Source organism: Parasteatoda tepidariorum, chromosome 10, assembly GCF_982258835.1.
Source record: "Parasteatoda tepidariorum strain Cologne lab strain chromosome 10, Ptep-v5.0, whole genome shotgun sequence".
Classification (NCBI taxonomy): domain Eukaryota; kingdom Metazoa; phylum Arthropoda; class Arachnida; order Araneae; family Theridiidae; genus Parasteatoda; species Parasteatoda tepidariorum.
In genome coordinates this window covers 71,229,286-71,248,420 of record NC_141764.1, presented here as the reverse complement: position 1 = coordinate 71,248,420, position 19,135 = coordinate 71,229,286, and the positions used below count along the sequence as shown (strand labels likewise).

The 19,135-nt window shown below is 31.1% G+C and overlaps 1 protein-coding gene across 1 annotated transcript; it reads left to right on the top strand.

Annotated features, from left to right (window-relative positions):
* Positions 1–701: 701 nt before the first annotated feature.
* Tgt (tRNA-guanine transglycosylase) lies at positions 702–12,693 on the top strand. The gene is made up of 8 exons (XM_087152672.1): positions 702–964; positions 1,205–1,273; positions 3,577–3,794; positions 5,088–5,203; positions 6,676–6,814; positions 8,208–8,283; positions 9,999–10,193; positions 12,348–12,693. Exons 1-8 carry the CDS (start codon positions 740–742, stop codon positions 12,498–12,500), a joined length of 1,191 nt encoding a protein of 396 aa, XP_087008798.1. The 5' UTR covers positions 702–739; the 3' UTR covers positions 12,501–12,693.
* Positions 12,694–19,135: the final 6,442 nt, after the last annotated feature.

Sequence of the window (19,135 nt, the reverse complement as noted above, 5' to 3'; positions counted from 1 at the left end):
CGGAAACTGTCACCGCAAACCAGTCACCGTGTACAAAATGGTGACTAGTGCATGGTAAATTTGTCGGGGTCACAAAGTCTTTCAAGTTCCCTTAAGAAATCAATACCTTTGGAAGTACTGGATCAGAAATTGATCGTGCTCTGGTTCAGGTCAAAATTACGATTTCCGGCAAGTGGTTGGTGTGTGAATGTGTCCTTCCTGTGAAAAGGGATATGTTGTATCCGGATCATCCTCAGGGATGTTTCCCAGACCATCGCCAATACCCCATTGTGTAGCTCTAGTGCTGCGTAAATAAAAAGTACCAAGAACACAAATAAAAGTAAATGGAACTTGTTGTGTTTTTTTCAAACTTAGCTATTTTTCTCTAAATAGTTACAATAAATATTTTCAATATTTCAAATAGGATAAAGTAGTAAAAGTTATATAAAATTATTGTAAAATGGAAAACTACAAATGCAAGGCGAAATCCTTAGAATTAAAGATTATTATTTAAAATTAATTAGAATTCATTTACTATACATACGAAAAAAATCACATCCGTGAATTTTTTACATACAATGTGAACGGCCCTATTAGGCATTATGCTCTGCCCAACACCATGTGATTAAATAGTTATCTTGAAAAGAGCTCATTGATTCGACATGGGTTTTCAGACTAACAGAAATAGGCACTTAAAATCGTTTTAAATAAAAACTTTTTTTTTCACTATGGCAACACTTATTTGTTTACATCAGTCAACATGTCGCCGTCCAGCGAATTTGCTCTAACGTTTAATATTTTAAAAACATGCTCAACTACAAAAGCCAGGGCATCTATTTTGACGTTGCCTCATGCAGCAGTCAAAACGCCGGTCTTCATGCCGGTTGGAACTCAAGGTACTCTAAAAGGATTGCTCCCGGAACAATTAGAAGAATTAAACTGCAACATGATGTTATCAAATACATACCATCTTGGTATGAGGCCGGTAGGCGCAAAACAATATTAATTTTATTTTCCTTTTTATGTTCGGTGAACTAACCTAAGTATATAATCACTTTTTATTCTGTTTAATTTTATCTGTAAATAAGTTCTTTTTAAATATTTACCATTATATTATGTTGATATTAAAGTTTGAATTAATGACAGAAATATGTGCTTCTTATATTATTTCTTAGTTGATATTTTTCAATTACCTTCGCAATGAAAAATTTTTATTTGATTTTAGGGACAAGATGTTATTGATAAAGCTGGAGGACTTCATAAATTTATCAACTGGAAAAATGGACTTTTGACAGTAATATTCTTGATTTGTTATTAATTATTTCCACAATTAATATGTTTTCTCTAGGTCTTTCATTACTTGTTACTTATTTTACTAGCTTGAAAAATTGCATTTTTTATTTGAAAGCATCAGTTTTATAGATTTTGTTTTGCGATGGTTTCATAGTTTTTGAATTTTTATGTGCTCTCATTTCTAAATTTAAACATACAATATTAGTGATAGTGATGCAACTGAACTCCAAGAATTTATCATAATCGCCGATTGATTGCTCAAAAATTGCAATTAACATGAGATTTTCAAGCTGTCAAATTGCTGTGACATGTTTGCTCAACATTTTAAACTGTTAAGTGTTTTGCCCACATTCGGTAACCAATTAAAAAAGTAGCTTATCACATGTAAAAGTAACTTAGTATCACCTTGAAATTGTAATAGGGATTAATAACAAGTTCCAGCCTGTGTAACATGATATGTAAATTATTGGAAAATTGGTAAGTCAATACGCGTTATACGTAAAATTGGCATAATAATGACGGAATGATATTACCATTTAGATGTTTGGTAAAAAGCTTTGGTACATTTTATGTAATATTAACAGAATGGATTTTACCAACTGCTCTTCGGTAAAATTGTTTGGTATATTTTAAGAAAGATGGACCAATTATCTTCTATTTAGATGTACCTATTAAAAATAATTTTGCGTACTATTGACAAAGCAAATTACCCTTTAAATTTCAATAAATTTCGGTTTGAATTTATTATTCGGTTCGAATTTATTATATATTTATAAAGTTTCACTTTATGTAAATTTTGACGTAAATAATATGTAAAAATAATGTACTCCTTCTTGCCTAGTAAAAAGTTGTGGGAAAAATATTCTTAAAATAAACTAATTTGTTTACGTAAATTTTAAATTTTTTTAGGCAACCATTTTTTGCTATATTTCACCATTTCAACCAACGTAAATTTTGGAGTATTATTGACATAAATATTGTGTAAAATATTATTCTACTAATTACTTATTCTTTCTTAGTAAAAAGTAGTTGGTAAAATATTCCTAAAAGAAATTAGTTTATTTACGTAAATTTTACGCTTTTCGGATAATTTTTGCTATATATCGACTTTGCAGTTTTACGTAAATTTCACGAATGCTTAGTAAAATTTAAAGGTGAAATATGTGCACTTGTGAAGTAAAATTAATGATTCTTTGCTACCTGGGAGATACGTAAAAAATGCACACGTCTGAAAATTATTTGCGAAGCAAATTTATTGAACACTTTTCAACACCTGCCTCAACAACACTTGTCTGCATATGTGTGGAATTTCAATTTTTTACTAAAGGACAATTTTCAATTTTTTACTACCAGAGATGCCACCTTGCTCCGCAGTATTTTCTACTGGTAACGAAATAAGTTAATTTTAGTTTAGTATTTTTCATTTTAAGTGATTTTGCACCACTACATATCAAAAATTTAAAGTATGATATGAAATACAACTTTATTACATACATCTCACGGTTACTCTTTTAAAGAGTAAGCGTTACTATCCTTATTCTACAAGCTTTGCTATTTAATTTGCTACCAATTGATTAAAGCTTTTGCAGAAAGTGGAGCAGTTGGCATCGTTGTCTTACTTTTGAAATGTATGCTTTCCTCCAAGAGTTTGTAAAAATTATTCTGCTAACGAATTGTAGCCTTGAAACTTGTGGTTTGAATTTGCAGAATTACATTTATATTAGTCCTCTTCTACTTTTAGTTTATTTAAATTTACGCATGTATTTTAAAATTATTAGTAACCTGTGGTGTGTATTTTACAAAGTAATGCTGTAAAAAGGTATTTAATATATAATAGGTACTATATCAGTTTGAATCTGTCACATAGGCAAATAATAGATTTGTACTTTTAATGTCAAGCTGACAACATTTTATGGAAAGGCTTTTGTGCAATTTTATGTTTCTAATCTATTCCAGTTATGTTACTATTAATTAGCTATGAAAGCAACTTATAAACTTAATGATGCAGAATGAATTTGTCGAAAGAAATTAATCTCCATTCTGAACTTTTATATTATAATTAACTATAATATAGTTATAAGATATCAATATAGAACTATGATATAGTTTTAATTAAAAAGACTGTCTATTTGGCAACAGATTTACAAACCAGGTCAACTGTGATATGGTGAATGTTATTAATTTTCCATGTACCCTCAATTGCTAATCGATATGACAAGTATATTTTTCTTGCTTTGATTTGTAATTTTTTCTTGAGTTGCCAGCGAAGCAGTCAGTTGAATAATGAAATATTTTACCTTTCAGGACAGTGGTGGATTTCAGATGGTGTCGCTTGTAAAGTTATCAGAAGTAACAGAAGATGGTGTCAACTTTTCCTCACCTTATGATGGCAGACAAATTCTTTTGACTCCAGAAAAGTCTATTGACATCCAAAATAGCATAGGAGCTGACATTATAATGCAACTGGATGATGTAGTGAGCAGTACAATATCTGGACCTAGAGTAGAAGAAGCAATGCATAGGTTATTTTTTATTGTTTTTTTTTTCCTATATTAATTGTGTTGCAATTAAAAAGCTTATTGGCAAAAAACATATTTAGTTAAAATTCATTAACACTTAAATTTCCAAGTTTCTGAGCATCTTGTTGTTGGCTATGGATTAATGAAAATATGATAACCTTCCTGATACTTTCTATGCATTCTAATACAAATTTTTAATTTATTAAAATATCATCATATTCAGTTCTCATAATCACTGTGTTAAAATTGCGAAAAAGCATTTTTTTTTTAAAACATTGCACCCCTGGAAGAAAAGTGTCACAATTCAAAAAATAGCAATTTTGTGGTTATGTCAATAAAAAATATATATGAAGTGCCCCTTCAAGAGTGCCGCCACACTATTGAGTTTAAAGGAATTTACCACCATTAAATACTTAACTGAAATTTATAAAAAGATTGTGCTATTTCAGAATAAGTTTTATAGTATTCTTCAAGTTGATTTTTCTCAAATGCTGCATTTTAGAGTTATGACACTGTTCTTGCTGGTGTGCGATATATTTACTTGTATTAGTTTATATATGTTTTTAGCTATATTACTACTCTATTAAAATTCTGTCTGAGTGTTTTATAAAAGAATCATTTATGTTTTATAGTGAAAAAAATTTAAAACATTATATTGTTCCATATTCTATTTATTTTAACTAACCTAAGTATGGTTTAGTCTGTTTATAACCAATTAATATTAGATTACTTGTATTTAGTATGTGATGAATAATTATTTACACTTTTCTATTTAAATTTTTCGTTGTACACAATGGATCCTTGATTATCCCAACTTCTTTTATCTTTAATGCTTTGTTAATGGAAGTCAGCTCCAAATTTATTTCAATATCTGCACTTAGTTTTATTTTTTTTTTTTTATTTTTTGATAATATGCTGTCATACTTAGCCCCACAAAAATCTTTGTCTTTCTATAATCATTCTTTCCGGCTTCTTAAGAGTTGTGCCTATTATACTTTACTAAAGTTGGACCCTGGTGGTGAAATTGATAACTAATTTAAGAATTGAGAGGGAGGCTGTTTAACACAAATTTTTAAAAATAAACAATCTCCGTACTGCATGACTGCGAAAAATTTATTATTATATAGGAGTAACAAATAAATGTTGTGTTGTTTGTTCAAACACTATCACCTATCACTACACTATTACTTATTTTATTATTTAGAGTTTAATATAGAATATAGTTTTGTTTAAATTGTTCTATAAAAATATTTTATCATCAATTGCAGATGCTTACTTTATTTTTTTAAATTATAGGACTTACAGATGGCTTGATAGATGTATTAAATATCACAAAAAAGCTGGTACTCAGAATCTATTTCCGATTGTACAAGGTGGCCTCGATCCCAAATTAAGAGAACAATGTGTCGAAGGTAACTTATTTTAAACATCAGTAAAACACTAACTATTTTTTCATTCATTTAATAATTTAGTCTTAGTATTCATTTTTTTCTTTCTAAAATGTTTGTTTTTAAAATGATTAAAAGTGATTCTTTGAACAAATATTAACTTTGCAATTTATTTCTCATAGAAGTTGAGTTATATGGTTTTAAATGATTGAATTATTTTACCTATATTCTATATTTAAATAAAAACTAGAGGTTGTCTTATTTTTTTCCATTTATTTTTTATCTGTTAGATCCAACGAAAGGACAGTTCTCACTGTTCAAAGAATTTTCTTTTTTCCTGATTTACTTCTGTGATTCTACTATAAATTAAATATCATAGAAATGAACTTTCATAAGGTGGCCAGATTAATAATATTATGAATGAGAATGATTATTCTTGGCGTACATAAACAATTTTTATACTAGGGTAACTTGAAATGTATGTTTTTTTTTTCATTAGTTTCAATGGTACAGTGTTAAGATTTTTTTTGTGAAGTCAAATTTAATATGTCTTCTATGTTATTTTATTTGATTGTCTAACAATATTTTCATTTTTTTTTTTATATTTAGCTTTTTTTTTTTATAACCACTGCTTTACTTATTTCTCTTTAGTTTGATTTTTTAACTTTAGTTTTTGACTACAAGATTTAAAAAATTAAAGCAAATTATTTAAAATTAAATTTATTATGAAATGTTTCTCCAGCCTGTATAACTGCAATTTTATTTTCATAGCATGTATCAATATTTAATTTCTAAACCGTTATTGAATGTCCAACCCAATGTTTACGAATACTAATGTACAATTCTGTAGCCTTGTAATTTTGAACCCAATCCAGAAGACAAGGGAACTCCTGGATCAAGTATCAGGAGAAATTTGCCTGTGTGGAGGACTTTTTGAGGGAACTAACCAGCATTTGCATTACCTGGTGGGGGGAACCTCCCACAGTTAGCCGGACAGTAAGGGGACTGTAACCCATGATCTACCACTAAGGATATTTTGCATCAGCACTGTGGTCTGTGTGAGCTGCATGTGGAAGTTAACCAGCTATCTCTGTTGTTCCAGCCCGGTTCGCCTCATTGGAAGGCTGACGCTCTATTCCCTAAGCCACCATGGCTCATGTATCTGTGTTGATCATTAACTATTTTTACAATCTGGACGAAAAATTTCTTCGTCAACTTTCTTGACTTTTCCTCCTAATTTTAAATGCTTGTGTATTTCTCGATTTTTCTTACTGAATTGCTGTTGAAATATTACTGCCAAAAATATTAAATAGTGTGATGCTACAATTTTATCCCCAGCTTCATTTCTTTTTTAATTATTATTAACTTGTTTGTGAAAAACAACATGACCAAACTTTAGAGAGACCGGAAAATTTTTATTTCTCTTAATTCAAATTTATTTGCAAGATCTTTTCAAATTATTTATTAATAATTCTTTCGCCTTGTTTTTTCTACAGAACTATTAAAGAGAAGAGTTGCGGGCTATGCAATAGGAGGTCTAAGTGGTGGCGAATCTAAAGATGATTTTTGGAAAATGGTACATCTTAGCACTGACCTACTACCTAAAGATAAGCCAAGATACCTAATGGGTGTTGGGTATGCATATTCATTTATTTAAACCATTTGTATTTCAGGGTTGTGAATTATACCTTTCTTGAACTTGCACAAGATTATTATATATGATTTGATTTTTTCCGTTGTTGAATTTATATGTTTAAAACTCATGCTTCCTATTGGTTCATATCTCTCTGAATGTTGTATTCAAAGTAAAATATTTCATAATTACTAAGAGAAAAACATCAGGTACTTTTTGTTCAAAAATTATCTACATAATTTAGTCTTGGATAACTATGAAGGAATTAGCTCGATTTCTAAATGTTGGTAGTTATCAACTTGGGATTAACTGATGACCTATTTATAGACCTCAAACCGCTATGTCAAGGTTGGCAGAATAACATATTTTTTAATAAGTGTTTAGAGCCGTGATGGCTCAAGGAATAAAGCTTTTGCTTCTCAATAAGGTGACCCATGTTCGAATAGCTGGTTGATATTAATTCTGCTCCCGGCTTACACTGACTGCAGTTCTGACTTAAAATATCATCAATGGTAGATAGTTTGACCATAGGTGGTTTTCATCACCCTGTAAGACAAATGTAGATTAGTTCCATTAAAAGGTATTCCACAATGGTTAGTTTATCCCATCACTTGATCTAGGAGTTCCCTTGTCTTCTAGATTGGGTTCAAAATTACAAGGCTATGGAGTTGAACTTTGATAGTCATAAACTCAAAATTGGGTCAGCTGTTAAATACCTGTTATATAATAACTTTGTTTAGTTTATTAAGTTACAGTTTAAATAAATATTATTTTTATTGTTTCAGTTTGTTTCCGTTTTTAATGTTGAATGGTTTCCCCCCCCCCTCTCTTCTCTTTGCTTTTCAATTGAATTGCTTTCAGTGTATAAGCTCTTGTCAATTTATTGATTTTCTATGATAAATGAATAATTTCTGAAAATATTATTATAAGAGCGTATAATTATTTTTATAATTTTCTTTGATGAAATAAACATATATAATGGGTGGTCCTAAAATATATGTCAAAAATGTAAAGGTAGGTAGAGGGGACAGCATATTTCGTATAGGATTGTGAGTGCGGTAATGCCGCCTTGAGTCGGTAGTATTTTTGTTTTCTTTTGTCTTTTAAGTATCCTTTGATTCATACTGTTTTACAAGCTAGTGCTTTAATGTGCAATTACTGCACACACATTCCTATCGAAATATGCTTATTTATGTCCCTTCTATCTAGCTTTACATTTTTGACATATATTTTAGGACCACCCTGTATATATATATATATGTTAAAGAATTTTTTTATTCTTGTGAATACTAATTTCTTTTTTTTTTTCTATGCAAAGTGTAAAATATATTTAAACTGAATGTCTGTACTGTTTAATGTAGCAGATGAATTTATTTTATTGTTAATGTTTTCCAGATTTGCTGTTGATTTAGTTGTATGTTCTGCATTGGGCTGTGATATGTTTGACTGTGTTTATCCAACAAGGACAGCTGTAAGTTTTTTTTTGTTGTTGCACTTATCCTACATAAACTCTTATTATTTCATTTCGTCAGAAAACTAGTGCTTGTTACTACAGTTTTTGGTAATTTTCTTCTTGGCTCTACAACCCAGAGCAAGCCTTGGTCATCCCAACAAGTTTCTTTCTTTAATTGGAGTCTGTCGAATAATTTTTTTTCTTTGTCCAATTAATTACTTTTAATATTTTTAAATCTTTTTCCGAGTTACAATTACTTACAGGATAGAGGGCTTGCCTCCCAATGAGGTGGGCTATGTTCAAATCCCCGTGATGATTAGTCAATACAAATTCTGTTTCCACCTTAAATCGACCATAGTGCTGACATAAAGTGGTAGGCGGTTCATGGTTTAGAATTCCCTTGCTGCCAAGCTAACTTTGAGAGATTTTCCTATCCATGTAACACAAATGCAGGTTAATTCTATCAAAAAGTTCTCCATGAAGACTGTCTCTATACTTGTTTGAGGAGTTCCCTTCTGAATTGGAAAATTACTCAGGGACAAAGTTGAACATTGATAGTCAAAAATACAAAGTTTTATTTGTTTTTGAAAACCAGTTATAAAATAAAACATAAAATGCATTCTTAGTGGTGGTCTCCCCCTTGTAGATTAATTACTTTGTGACATCGCAGTTGTTCATATAAGTGATCAAGACATTTATGACTTTTAGCATGAAATTTATATTATTTTGTAAGATCTACTGGATTTTTTCCTATCCATGCAGTAAATTCTTCAAGCTAATCATTCTACCAATTTTTATTCAAGAAATATTTTATCTTAAAAACGTGATTATTTGGAACAATTAGTCTGATTTAACTAACAAACTAATTTTGCCCAAACTCAGTTTTACCATTCATTTCAAACATAATTAGGGTAGTTTACTTTTACTTTATTTCGGTAAGAAATTAGAGTTTTAATTGTTCAGTCAAACCACTATCCATCATTCACGCATCTTTCTCTTTCCCATATACATCACATTGCTTTAATGATTTCGTCACCAATTTTTGAAACTAGCAAACTCCTGTGTCTGTCACACAGAAATTCTGCCTGCATTAAAAAGAGATATTGAAGATATTTTGTTTTGAGAAGAAAAACTGCTACTTTTGATGCTAAAGATCGAGAAAATAAGGATTTGTTACAGTTAGGAGAAAATGCCTCATACCTGTACTAGTTGATAAAAGATCTTGAAATTTGTGGGGTTGTCAGTTCATGAAATGGTGGTAGGAGCTGAAGAAGCCGCAAGTCATGTGAACATCATGAAGTAGAACCACAGCCAGTGCCAACATTTGCAGAAGACCTCAAAACTTTTGAAACGAGGAATAACTTTTTATATTCCATGCGGACTTACATACAAAAATTACTGTTTGTGCTAAAAATTGAATGTATTCTAACCAAAATTTTCAAATAGTTTAAATAAATGTGGTTATTCATCTTTCTTCTGAATCCTAAATATTTTTGCCGTAAGTATATATATATATATTTTTTTTCCAATGAAAATCTTCAATACTCATTGTAAATTAGTTAATTTCCCAGTCCATTATTTCTCTATTACCTTTCATACATTTTAAAGTCATTATTTCCTGTATCTATCAATCTTAATGAATGGTCCCTAGATAAATAATGGGTCTAGGTTCTAATATGATGCTATAAATGTGATTAATTATTCTTTTATTATTTTTAATTTGAAAATTTCAGAGGTTTGGAACAGCCCTAGTCCCTGGTGGAGAAATAAATTTGAAACATAAGGAATTCTCTAAAGATTTTAGACCTATAGATGAAAATTGCAAGTGTCCTACGTGTGTACGATATTGTAGAGCCTACATTTATGAAACAATTAGAAAAGAAACTGTTGCTTGTCATCTAATAACTACTCATAATATTACCTATCAGGTATAATTTTATGGCATTTTTTTGTTTTGGTGGGGGTAGAATTGTACAACTTTGAAATGCTTTGATTTGAAGTTCTTTCATGCTCTGATTTTTATCGTCTTTTTTAGGATGATAAATCAATAATTTTTAAGCTTTGTTAGTTTATTCTTACATTCTGACGAACTAGATGTTCAAAGATAAATAGTGACTTTTTAATTTATTTATTTAAGTACTTTATTTAGACGGTCATTGATAATTACTGTTACTATTTGCTGAAGATAAGCATTTTATAATCACTTTTTACTGCTAAATTATATTTTTGATTCTGTCATATCGAGAAAAGGAAAACTGAGAACTTAATTTTGCACCATACAAGAATTCATCCATGCTATGATAAAATATAAAGAAAGACTTGGCATAATTCAATATATGTCCTTGAAACCTGCTAAAAGAGGTTTGAAAGTGGAAATGATATCCTAACTATAGTATGTTTTAAATTTTGACCTTTACTGTGGCAAACACGACAAAATTAAAATAAGTGGGAAAATAATCAGTTACCTCCCCTTTTGTTGAACTTTCAGCATTCACTGTAAGTTCTTGCCAAAAGAGTTAAACTAAACTCAGTGCTGCGGCAGCCCATAGAGGGCCCAGGCCTACTGTGCCCATCTCAGTTTTCTTCACCTTGGACTCTGGGAATCAAGAGCAGATCTTTCGGTTAGATGGACAGCCGAATGCGAAACCCCCCAGTGTTTAATTCCCAGCTCGAAGATCCTGTGGCACGGGAGCTCAAAGCGCTACCACTCGGCCACCGGGCCCAAAAGAGTTAAAGAGCTGTAAATTTAACAATGCTATAGAAACTCAAAAGGTTTTTCAAAACATTATTATCCACAAACTATTATGTACATTCTGGAAAGACATATCTTTGCTTTACACAACCAAATAAGTGACAAAAACAACTACCAGCAGAAGAATCCACGATACAGTTAAAACATTTGATTGCCACTCAGTGTTTTCCAATTACAAGTTTATGGATGTTGGTGAACTAGCTGATCAAAAGAGTAAGAATTATAAGTTCGATCTGAAATTATGAAGGTGGTGGTTGCATCTCTTTTGAACACTACTATCTAAAATCCTTAATTTTCCTTTAATGAAATCATCAGTCTGCTTTGGAAAAAAAATGTAAGATCATCAAATACTTATAAAACTTTGTTACAAAGTTACAAAGCCATTAACATAACATAATTGTTTTCATAAAATAGTAGTATTTCAAACTTTGAAAAGATGGATTCTTAGTGATTTGGGCATTTACAATGAACTATTTCAAAAGTTGTTTATTTTTTAAATTTAAATTCTGTTCTATTTTAAACTTTTTATGATCGTACATATCTAATCTAACCTTTCTAGCTAGATGACATCTAAAACTTTGATGATTGGATTCAGGTGCAGATTTTAAAACTATCAGGATATTGAACTGTTAAGCAACTATCAATAGTGAGAATGATTCGGATAAATTTTTCAGAGAAGGTGAAGCCCTCCCCCCCTTCTTGAGCTGTTGTACTGCTGCTGTTAAGTACTCATTTAAAAAATGATTAAATTGTTCCATCCTGATAAGATTTTTTAATAGTAATCTCAATTGAGATTATTTGTGGATAACTCGAAAACTTATGGAATTTTTTCTAGAAATTAAATATGAGTGTTGGTTATATGGCCTATTTAACCTAGATACTTTATAACCCGCTTATAAAGTACTTACTGAAACTCATTTATCTAAATTCTTTTGTGTAAAAGTTTTTAAAAAAAGTGACCACCCTATCAAGATGGCCTAGAACTATACTAAAAGTTTTTGTTATGATTAGTTTCCTTTTTTTTCTTCTTGTGGTTTTCAACGTTTTGAATGAATTCTTAAAACGGTTGGTTTAGTATTGAAGAAATGGTGGGCAAGCTTGTAACAAGAAAAAACTTTTTAAAAAAGGACGTCTTAAACAGATTTTTCTATATATATTCTGTTTTAACTTCTAAGGTAGTACAAAAAGGTAAAACAAAACAAATTAATGCTGTATTTATTAAGTTATACAATATTCTTTTTTATGAAACAATGCTAGTAAATTTTGTGTAATGTAACTTTTGGTGAAGTGAAATAAACTTGAATACTATATATTTTGATATCCTTTGTAGATGAATTTAATGAAGTCGATCCGAGAAAGTATTCTTGCAGACAAGTTTCCTAAATTTATTGAGGATTTTATGCTGCAAATGTATCCTTCTAAAGAATATCCCAGATGGGCTGAGGATGCCTTGAAAGCTGTAAACATTCATCTTCCAGCTTAAAAAAGACCATTGTTATTAAATATCATATTTTTTCTACTGTCAAAGACAAGAACATAATGCATTTTTGAAAAATGTTATGCTGTTTTTTAGAATTTTTTATACATTTTATATCATTGTTTATGTTGCACATTACTTAATATATGTTAATAACTTCAAATTTGCATATTGACCAATAAAAAGAAGGCAAATATCATGGTGTGAATTATTTAGAAGTTTTTTTTTAAATTAACTACTTAATGCTTTGCATTATAAATATAATGTTAAATTATTTCTCATATTGATAATTAGGTGATATTATGCTTCCTTGAATGGTTTTTGGACCAAGCTTATGTTTTGAAGCGAATTGAAAAAGAACTGAATTAGTATTTAGATTTTTAGCCTGAGCTTCTTCCAATCTTTGCGAAAACATTCATAAAACACTTTTTTCATGTTATCAGACTGTCTGAAATAATTGTTAAATGTAAAATAATTGTTATAATTTGAAGCTAAGCAGCTGTTTCCAGTTATTCTTTTCAGTCCACTCAAATATTGTTTTAATATTATGATTTGATATTATTTATTACTATATATATATCTAAACCACTAGTCATTAAAAGTACTACTCCAAGAAAGTAGCACTCCACACATTTGAAATTTTCATGACAAATGAAACAAGTTGGGATATGCAAACTTTTAGATTTTAAGCACATTCACTTAGACGGCAGTGATGACACATGCAATTCTTAAAAATGTTCGACAGCAAATTTTCTCATATTCTATTTGAAATTGAACATTGATTTCAGCTAAGAAAATTGTTGTAGTGCCTCGTGTCAGAAAAAAAAAATAACTAGCAGTTTGACTACAATTAAGGGATTTCGCATACCCGGTAAAGTTTTAGTTTATTACCGGGCCGAGTATTATTACATTTATGCAAAATAATATAAAAATGGCATAACTTTCTATCAAACAAATATTTTAACAAAATAAAGCTCTAAAAAATTTCTGCTCGTCTCTACATATAAAAACATGCTTAGAAAAAGTTTCTAATTAATCTTCAATGATATCTAAATTAGTTAAAGCATTAGAATAATTAAAGACATTTGTAGGAAAATATTTCTGTTTGCTTGCTATCATTGTCCATTATACTTCTGTAAAATGCTTTGTTTACAAACCCTAATAATAAAAACATGTTATCGCATAATCTCATTTGTTGAAAGCAAACTTAGAATGAAAATAAGACAAATATATTGTATTTATCTCCAGTTATTTTTACATTTTATTAATTATGAGTTTTTGCATTAAGTTTAAATAAATATCAATGTATTTACAGATTTCAAATTATCTATTCATCTATCATGTTAATTTAGATAAAGTAATTTTCAGCATTATAGATTTCTGAATTTGCATGTTTTTCTCCTAAACAAAATCTCTCTATAGCGAACATATTTCTCTGTAACAAAGATATCTACTTTGTAGAATTTTCCCTGAATTTAAATTCTGTACAAGTATATAATATGTCGTGCATGAACAAGTTATTTCAATTTGATTTTTAAGAACTCATTTAGTGATGGATTTCCAAAACTTCAACTGCTATTGTGAATGGTTTTATGGTTAATTTTAATCTGAATATGGTCGATAATGTGTGTTACCAGGATCTAGATGCTCGATAAAATTGGGTGGGTGCAGATACTCCGCTATAATGAACCCAGGATAATGTATACACTGTTGTACTGAACATTTTTAGTGCTCCCATCTAAACTATTATTTAATGAAACTTATTTCATACACTTATAGTAGACAACTAAGAAATTGGTACTTCAATTATAGTGGACTCGAATTTCCCCTTTGCAGATATTTGAATAAATGTGGCAAAGTTTTTGTAAATATGATAAGTTAAAAAAAAAAAACAGATGAAAATTATGACTTTAGATTAAAAACGAATGAATGGAAGTTATAAAGGAGTGTTTAAAATGAGACAGGGGAACCGCAAACTTAGATTTTTGGGTGGAAATTCCCATTTTGCCGAATAAAATTACTAATTTTACAGAAACTTATCGTTCGTATTCTTCTTTATTTACTAAATTTCATTTAAAATGTTCTTGATCATCATAAATACATAATTAATTTAAACATACAGTCGGATTTCTATTTAACGAACTTCCATTTTGCGAATTTTTTAGAGGAACCAAGAACATTTGGAAATTTCTTCGTAAAATACCTTCTAAATAGAGAAGTGAATTTTATATTTAACAAACTTTTCTTTGAGATCCACTTTCCTTATTTCCCAAAATATTTCAGAACATTTTTAACTTGTTAACGCATTTTATGGTGGAAATGACCTTGAATTGATTTTTGAGAAACTACTTTTAGCAAAAGCAGTGAAATCCCTTTCCCTTTTTATTCAAACGAAAAATTCAGACAAAATTAACGGATTTTATCAGTAGCATTAAACATATGAGCGCATGTGGTAATGTATGTTTAAAATTAATTCTATGATAAATGCAGTTATAATTTTATACATAAATTTAGCTTTTTTTTAGATGAAAATGTATGTAGCATGATAATGTAATACTGGATAATGTTTTGCTCTATTCTTGCTTTTCATGCCGCTTTCTTTAATGGTTAAGATTTATAAAATAAGTAGTAGATACTAGTTTATGAATTTAAAACCTGTTTTGTGACATTTAAGTATTTCAAAAGGTGATTTTCTTTTTAACGAATTTTCCATATAACGAACTTATCAGGATTTAGCGACTTTGTTAAATAGAGGTCCGACTGTATTGAAACCTATCTGACAATCATTGATGTGGTTTTAGGGGCAACATTTGTTTAAAAACATTCATTATGTAGAAAATATTTTCAATGTTCCTATTAAAAATTTTGCTATAGAAAAAAATTTGCTGTAAAGAAGCTATGTTGTAGAAAGACTCTACATATTTAGTTAATAATTTATTATACAGCAAATTATGAGCTATTGAAGTCACTATTTCAAACAATACTATTGCAATATGCAAAAAAAAATTTTTATAGAGTTTGGAATATGTCATTTATAAGTGAACTCATTGTTGCATCCACAAGCGGTTCATTATAGTGGTATCCGACTGTAATATGTTTAAATTACCCATTATTCACTTTCCTTTAGACCTGAAAATAAACCTGCATGTCAACAAAAGAAAGAAAAAAAAAAAGTTTTTGTCTTAAACAGCAGTCAGTTTTTTCCATCATTTTATTTATTCATTTATTTTCAAATTTTTTGCTGCAAGATGAATTCTCTTGCACAGTGAAGTCAAGTCAGTATGTTCAATTAAATTTTGTCACATATTTAAATTTTTATTGCTGAATTTACTTTTTTTTATAGCCGTAGATTATTTCTAATATTAATATGTTTTAAACAAATATTCATATTATATTTAAATAATTAACATAATATGAATATTACATTAAATACATAATATGAAAAATATTCATTTTAGCTATGTTTAACTAAATTTAGTGATGTTTGTATTATCTTTCCTCTTCTATTTTTGAGGATAAGATTGTTTTTGAGATGACGCTATTAAATCACCGCCATTTTACAACAGCGATCATATTATAGTAATAGTGCTTTTTTTTTACGTATCACTAAAACTGTATAATTGTACGTTAGCAACGATCTGGAAATGATCTGAAGACATGCCATCACAATTTTGATTCTCTTTAGAGGGGATGGTTCCCTTACTTTGGTAGCCTAACGAACTGCGTGGGGAGTCGAGCAATGGTATAACAGTTGATCTTATTGTAACTAACATATTGATGATGTAAAGTAAACATTTTAGAATTATTGATTAAATATTTAACTAAAGCACGCTTCCAATTTTTTTTACCCTATTTACAGGTTTAATAAAAATAAGGGTTTCTAAAAAAACGTATTAATAAATTATATTGAATTTAAATATTTTAGGTTTTTTTTCTTTTTGGTTCCACAATTTTACAACCTGCTAAAACGGAACACTAGAATTCGAGTCCGAAATTTTATAACTCGAATCTACACCATGACTTTGAATATTAATATTTCGATCACCTCTTCCTCTTTCACGTGTCCCGCAGTGGAGTCGAATTTAGATCACCGAAGTCAAGCATCACTGGCTACGGTCAGTGTGTGGGTGGGTGACCACTTGGATCAGTTTGGGTAGGGATTGAGGGTGTGCGGTTTTAGTCCTCGTTAAACTGTTCTACCGTAAAGTGCGCCGGTCGTCGGGCTACCGAAGCGGGGTGCCATCCCCTCTGCAGAGGATCAAAATTGTGGTGGCATGTCTTTGGATCATCCTCAGGGATGTTTCCTGGACCGTCGCCAATAGCCCATTGTGCAGCTCTAGTGCGACGTAAGTGAACTACAACAACAACAATCCTCTTTCACGTTGCTAGCATTGAGCTTTTTATTACTAAAAAAATGGCTACGATCAGTGTGCGGGTGGGTGACCACTTGGATCAGTCTGCGTAGGGACCGAGGGTGTGCGATATTGGTCCTCGTTAAATTGTGCTACCGTAAAGTGCTCGACTTCGCGCGCAGGTAGTCGGGCTACCGAAGCGGGGGTGCCATCCCCTCCGCAGAGGATCAAAATTGTAATGGCATGTCTTCGGATCATCCTCCTGGATGTTTCCCAGACCACCGACAATAGCCCATTGTGCAGCTCTAGTGCGACGTAAATTAACAACAACATTACTAAAAAAATGAAATTAAAAGGAAGAAACTATCGGTAAAATTTCAGATTGAGGTATAAAAAATCTGAGGTTCGGGCCGTGAAGTCACCGAAAGAACTCCGTTCATCATTCCACATCGAAATTTATTTGGACGGCTTATGGCCCTTTTCCCATCCATCTTGAAATTTTAACTTTTAAGTGGCTCTTTCTTAAATGCAAATTGGAATGGAAAAGAAAAAAAAAAAAATTTTGTAATTTAGATAAAGATGCGTCGCTACGAAAATAAGCTGCCATTTGAATAAGGTCTTCTCTCAAGTTTTATTAAAAGTAAAAGTTTCATTAAATCCTGCGTCATCACAGTTTATGACTTTTTCAAAAACTTGGCAATATCATGGTCTGGAGGCCGGGATAACTTGGTTGATAGGGCACTGCGCCTATGTCTATAAGATAAGTTCGTGGATTCGATCCCTGCCGGTCGAAGACTCCCCGTGTAGTAAATGGTTAATGATACACGTTAAATCTGTCGAGACGCAAAGTCCTCCATGTTCCCATAACAAATCAATACTTGATCCAGGAGTTTCCTTGTCTTCTGGATTGGTTCAAAATTACAAGGCTACGGAGTTGAACATTAGTAGTCTTAAACCCAAAATTGGGTCTGCCGTTCAACGACGGACGTATTTACGATGATCTAAAAACTCGGTGTTGAGATCACGATATATGTTCTTATTTCGGATAAACCATCTTGCTTGTGTTATTTTTCGGAGTAGTATTTTATTTTGGCATCTTTTGAGTTTCTCTAGAAGAGATGGGAGAAATGTTATACCAGGCTGGAGACGCGGAAGTTAGGATAGGACGTATCATTGAAATGTAGAGTAAGCGTTTAAGTTTGAGTTTTGAAGAAGAATTTGTAATTTGTGACAGGCTGCTTGTGTTTTATTGATAATTGATTTGACGTGAACTTTAAAATTGAATTTACTCTTTATGACTAGACCAAGATATGTTGGTCTTTTAACAATGGGGATAAGTTTCGTTAAAGAAAGAGAACAGCTTGGATTTTTGAGGGGATGGTTTTACTTTTATGCTGGACAATTAGTAGTTGTGATTTTTGTGCGTTAACTTTAAACTTCCAGTCTAGACACCAGGTTTCTATTTCCTTCAGTTTTTCTAGGAGTTTCTCTAGGGCAATGGTGAGGTTTTTGGACTGCTCCTCTCATCTGGTCTTAATAGTTTCTATTTATACAACTGTGTTATTTGTGTAAACGTCCAACAGCTGAATGACTGATCATAAGATATAGTCTCAGTAGATTTCCGAAGTCAATCCTCACAGATACAGAGAGCGGGTGGGTGACCACTTTGATCGGCTTGCGAAAGAATCGAGGGTGCGCGCTATCGGTTCTATTTTAACTTTTCTACCATAAGCTGCTCGAAGTTCGTTAGGCTACTAAAGCTTTAGAACCATCCCTTCTGCAGATGATCAAAATTGTGATGTCTTATTTTCGAATTATCCTCAGGGCTAATCCTCGGATAGTTACCTATAGCCTGTTGCGTAGCTCTGGTGTGATTTAAGTAAAGTACTATCACTACTGTTTGTGTAAACGTTGATTTTTTTGATGAAATCGAGGTACGAACCACTGTCCTATTATATCATACTCCTGGGGCCGGAATAGCCAGTCTGATAGGTCGTTGGGTCCATGGCTGAAGGTCGTGAGCTCGATTATTGCTGACCGAAGGCTCCCCGTGTACAAATTGGTGACTGGAGCACGCTGAATCTGTCGGTGTCTCAAAGTCCTCCAAGTTCCCATAAAAAATCATTACCTCTGGAGGTACTGAATCAAAGATTGAACCTGCTATGGTTCAAGTTCAATTTCGATTTGCGGATGGTTGGTGTGTGAATGTGTCCTCCCAGTAAAACGAGGTGGATGTGACGTATGTATATTGTCTCCGGATCGTCCACAGGGATGTTTCCCAGACAGTCA

Excerpts from the sequence above, each read along its gene's own strand:
- Tgt (XM_087152672.1), top strand. The coding sequence starts at position 740 with ATGTCGCCGTCCAGCGAATTTGCTCTAACGTTTAATATTTTAAAAACA. Across the intron at positions 1,274-3,576 it reads GGAAAAATGGACTTTTGACA|GACAGTGGTGGATTTCAGAT; the intron begins GTAATATTCTTG and ends TTTACCTTTCAG. Across the intron at positions 8,284-9,998 it reads TTTATCCAACAAGGACAGCT|AGGTTTGGAACAGCCCTAGT; the intron begins GTAAGTTTTTTT and ends TGAAAATTTCAG.